The sequence below is a fragment of the Armigeres subalbatus genome, chromosome 1 (genome assembly GCF_024139115.2).
Source record: "Armigeres subalbatus isolate Guangzhou_Male chromosome 1, GZ_Asu_2, whole genome shotgun sequence".
NCBI lineage: Eukaryota > Metazoa > Arthropoda > Insecta > Diptera > Culicidae > Armigeres > Armigeres subalbatus.
In genome coordinates this window covers 162,998,805-163,002,413 of record NC_085139.1, presented here as the reverse complement: position 1 = coordinate 163,002,413, position 3,609 = coordinate 162,998,805, and the positions used below count along the sequence as shown (strand labels likewise).

The 3,609-nt window shown below is 40.3% G+C and overlaps 4 protein-coding genes across 5 annotated transcripts in view; 3 read left to right on the top strand and 1 right to left on the bottom strand.

Moving 5' to 3' along the window:
- LOC134205454 (endoribonuclease Dcr-1) overlaps positions 1–3,609 on the top strand; it is a 194,522-nt gene that overhangs the window by 118,180 nt on the left and 72,733 nt on the right. The gene's annotated exons all lie outside the window — the stretch shown is intronic.
- On the top strand, positions 47–1,569 carry LOC134205458 (RING finger protein 37). Its single transcript, XM_062680716.1, has 2 exons — positions 47–200; positions 264–1,569. The coding sequence occupies exons 1-2, from the start codon at positions 196–198 to the stop codon at positions 1,534–1,536; spliced, it is 1,278 nt and encodes a 425-aa protein (XP_062536700.1). The 5' UTR covers positions 47–195; the 3' UTR covers positions 1,537–1,569.
- LOC134205462 (small ribosomal subunit protein bS18m) lies at positions 1,739–2,384 on the top strand. Of its 2 annotated transcripts, none has more exons than XM_062680723.1 (2): positions 1,739–1,898; positions 1,951–2,384. In XM_062680723.1, exons 1-2 carry the CDS (start codon positions 1,853–1,855, stop codon positions 2,337–2,339), a joined length of 435 nt encoding a protein of 144 aa, XP_062536707.1. In that variant the 5' UTR covers positions 1,739–1,852; the 3' UTR covers positions 2,340–2,384. The 2 variants fall into 2 exon arrangements, with proteins under 2 accessions (XP_062536707.1, XP_062536708.1); XM_062680724.1 differs by having other exon boundaries at positions 1,740–1,898; positions 1,963–2,384.
- On the bottom strand, positions 2,372–3,609 carry LOC134205460 (uncharacterized). Its single transcript, XM_062680720.1, has 3 exons — positions 3,517–3,609; positions 3,308–3,415; positions 2,372–3,190 (listed from the first exon to the last, which is right to left on the bottom strand). Exons 2-3 carry the CDS (start codon positions 3,401–3,403, stop codon positions 2,543–2,545), a joined length of 744 nt encoding a protein of 247 aa, XP_062536704.1. The 5' UTR covers positions 3,404–3,415; positions 3,517–3,609; the 3' UTR covers positions 2,372–2,542.

Below are 3,609 nucleotides of genomic sequence, written 5' to 3'. Positions count from 1 at the left end.
GGATGGACCCAATGAACTAAAGTGGCGTCGTTGAATGAATTGAAATGAACTTAGATCGATCGCCAACCGATGACGGAAGCTTGTTTACATCGCTTTCTATCTGGTCCGTAGCGCTAGTGGGTACATACAGCTCATAAAGATATTATTTAATTTTCTTACATTAGAGAACTGTTTCATCAAGTTTCACTGCCATCAATGGAGTAAGTATTTATTAATACATTTGTGTGAGGAAATGTTATTATCATCTATCATCGTTTGTATAGCCGCGGCGCAACATACAACTTCTTGGATCACAAACTGAAACCATCGATTCGCTGTGACACAGTTGACGATGACTTTCACCCGATCAGCAATCTCATTTCAAGTGATCCGAAAACTTTGGAACTGGGATTTATGCCGTATCCGGTAACGAAACCGCCCGTCGAAATCGTTTTTAGCCTGCACTGCCCGATAGTGATGCATCGTTTAAAACTGTGGGTTCAGATAGGCGCGTTAAGAACGACGGCCGTAGATGTCTACATCCAGAATAAGCGTGGAATATTTGATAAGGTCGGTTGTGGAGAATCGGAATCAGCGGAAATATTTGAATTTATCAATAACCGAAGAGTCTCATCGCCGTCTGTTCCGTTAGATACACGAATATCTCAGAATTCGTTATTTCCCACTGTTGGATATCTGCTAGCTGATTGTTCAACATTTAAGGTAACCCTCAAAAAGACAGCTCGATGTGTTCCCGTTCTGCGAAAGATAGAATGTTGGGGACAACCGGCTCGTAGCTGTACAAAAGAAGTAAAAGAAAACATCGAACGAATATGGTACAAGACAACAGATTCAATGGTGAAGAAACCTGCGACGCCTTGTAATAAACCTCACAATATTGATCCCATCACTGCTGAGATACCAGAAGAATTCCTAGATGAGCTGACTTGTGATATAATGACGATTCCCATGATTCTTCCATCGGGAAAAATTGTTGATCAGATGACAATAGAAAAACACAATCAACAGGAGGAAAAATGGGGTCGCCAAGCTTCGGATCCTTTCACCAGCCTCATCTACACCGATGTAAGAAAACCGGTGTTCAACGCTGCATTAAAATCACGCATAGATCAGTTTCTTATCAAAAACTCGAATAGCCTTCAATATCATCAAGTCCCGCGTACCGTTGGAACCGTTCTACGGACAGCAACGACAAATCCCCTCCAAATCATCTCCCCTAGGTTATCTCGAAAACGCAAATTAGACGGCGAACCGCCTAAGTTGAATCTCTCTTGTTCATCGTTGGAGAGCGCTGTCCGGAAAGCCCTTGCAACCACCACCAGATATACGCTCGCTATTGATGATCGTGATGACAAATTCGAAAATGCCTGTCACAGTTGCATGAAGAGTTTGGGTAGCTTCTACAAAATATCAACGTGTCAGCATTTGATTTGTCGTGATTGTTTGGATGTCCAAATACAAATTCCACCTCACTGCAAATGCAGTTGTGGTGTTGTATTCGAAAGTAAATCTGTCGAAAAGCATCATTTTAGTTGAAGAGTTTATGAATAAAATTTTGAATAAGGCAAACTATCGTCTGCTATTCTCGAGGATGACACAACTTTCTTCAGTCTTCAAAAGTCTAGCATAAATATTTTGTTCTGATCGGGTGTCGAATAAGGCATATGCCACCATTCTATACGTTTTCTGTCTTTACTTCAATGACTTTACTTCAACAAAATGAATTTTGTTTTCCGAGCACTCAGTCGCACATGTCACTTTCAATTCAAGTCGCGAGTTTATTATTTTCTGACTCCGGTAGATTTGCAAAAATCTTTCGTCTTTTCACTTGAAATTCCATACATTTATCATAATGTTCTTAAAACTTATTCAATCTTCATGCCATGCTGTGCGTAGAGGTAAGATAAAATTATATTAGTTTGATTTTAAGCAAATAAAACTGGTTTGAAGTCGGCTTCCCAGGTTACATAAATCACACGACTGCCGCAATGGTTGGTGCTAACAGGCATTGTTCAACTGCCGCCGATCCCGACAGTCCCGTTGAGCTGGAGCAGAACCCATTTGCCAAGGAACGTGTTCAGTGCATTTTGTGCAAGCATAATATAAGTCCGGACTATAAGAATGTGCAGCTGTTGTCGCAATTCCAGAGTCCCTATACCGGTCGAATCTACGGCAAGCACATTACCGGACTCTGTCAGAAGCGCCAAGAACAGGTAGAGAAGGAAATCATTAAAGCACAAAATGCCGGATTTATGCCAACTTACCACAAGGCAGTCGAATTCTTGGAGGATCCGAAGCTGTTCAACCCGGAACGGCCAATTCGTCCGCATAAATATTAAGCTTGTGATTTGACAATAAAAAGACTTTAGGATGAAAATGTGAAATTTCAAGGCCTTGTTATATCCATTGTTTGAGAGAAACATCATTATTTTTTAATACAATATTCATCATAAGAAATAGTAATATAAGTATAAGCAAAAGTAACTCAACGAACAACCTAACAATAAGCAATTTCTTAAAGTAACACATAACTATAAATCAATCAGTCTGGATCGAGGAATTCTTGGGTCTCCCTATCGTAGTTGACAATTTCTAATGGTATTTGGAGCATGTTAAGCAGCGATTCCATATCTCCAGTGTTGCGTCTCTCCTGTAGATCAGTCAAAGCTGCGACGCACCCAGCTCTCCAAACCGTGATACTGTCCTTGATTTCCTGAATTCTTTGTTTTGTTTTGGACGTTGGTTCTGAAATGGAGCTTCTATCAGCTGTTAATATGCTCAGTCCAGAATTTGAATTGGATTTAGAAGGAATAGCATTTTCTACATGTTCAGTATCCGAGCATATATCGCTTTCCGAATGGATTACGCTATCAGCTTTATCAGGTTCTGAATATTTGTCAACAGTATCCAGCAACTTGCGACGTTTGAGAGTGTGTAGCTGTCTCTTCTGTGTGATTTTGTTTTTCCAGCTTTGACTCAATGACAGGCGCGTTTTCTTGGAGCTTGTTTCAACATTGACCGGTGTATCTGGCGTTGGGATGTCGCCGTTTTTGTCAGCTGTGTAACTGCTATTATCCGTGGAGATTGTCTTGATGGTACGCATTGGATGCGTAAGTGGACTGGAATGACTGTCCAGTAAAACATGGTTTCCAGTGCTGCTTGAAGCTGAAGTGTAGGTGATCGGGGTGTCCTTAGAAAGTAGAATATGATAAAATTCTATAGCACAAAACTCGTTTAAAACTTGTTTTGTAAGTATAGCATAGTATAAAACTGAGCTTATAACCGATTACCATTGACGATTCCTTACCGATTTGTTCAGAACTTCCGCCTTTTTAATACTTCTGGCTAGCCCCAGTCTGCGGAATGGCGTTTTATTCGTTGTTGGAGTATTTGCGTTGTTCATTATCACTAATCACTAACAATAATGTTGTGTTACTTTTTTGTAAGCATTTTTATGTAGAACAACGTAGGAAGGATACATATTCTACCCCAGAAGGTTGATTTTTAATAATGAACCTTTATTCGAAGAGTCAAACGGGACAAACAGAGTATGGACATTAGCACCAACTATTATTCACTCTGCTTGTGAGTGACGTGAGTTACACAAGC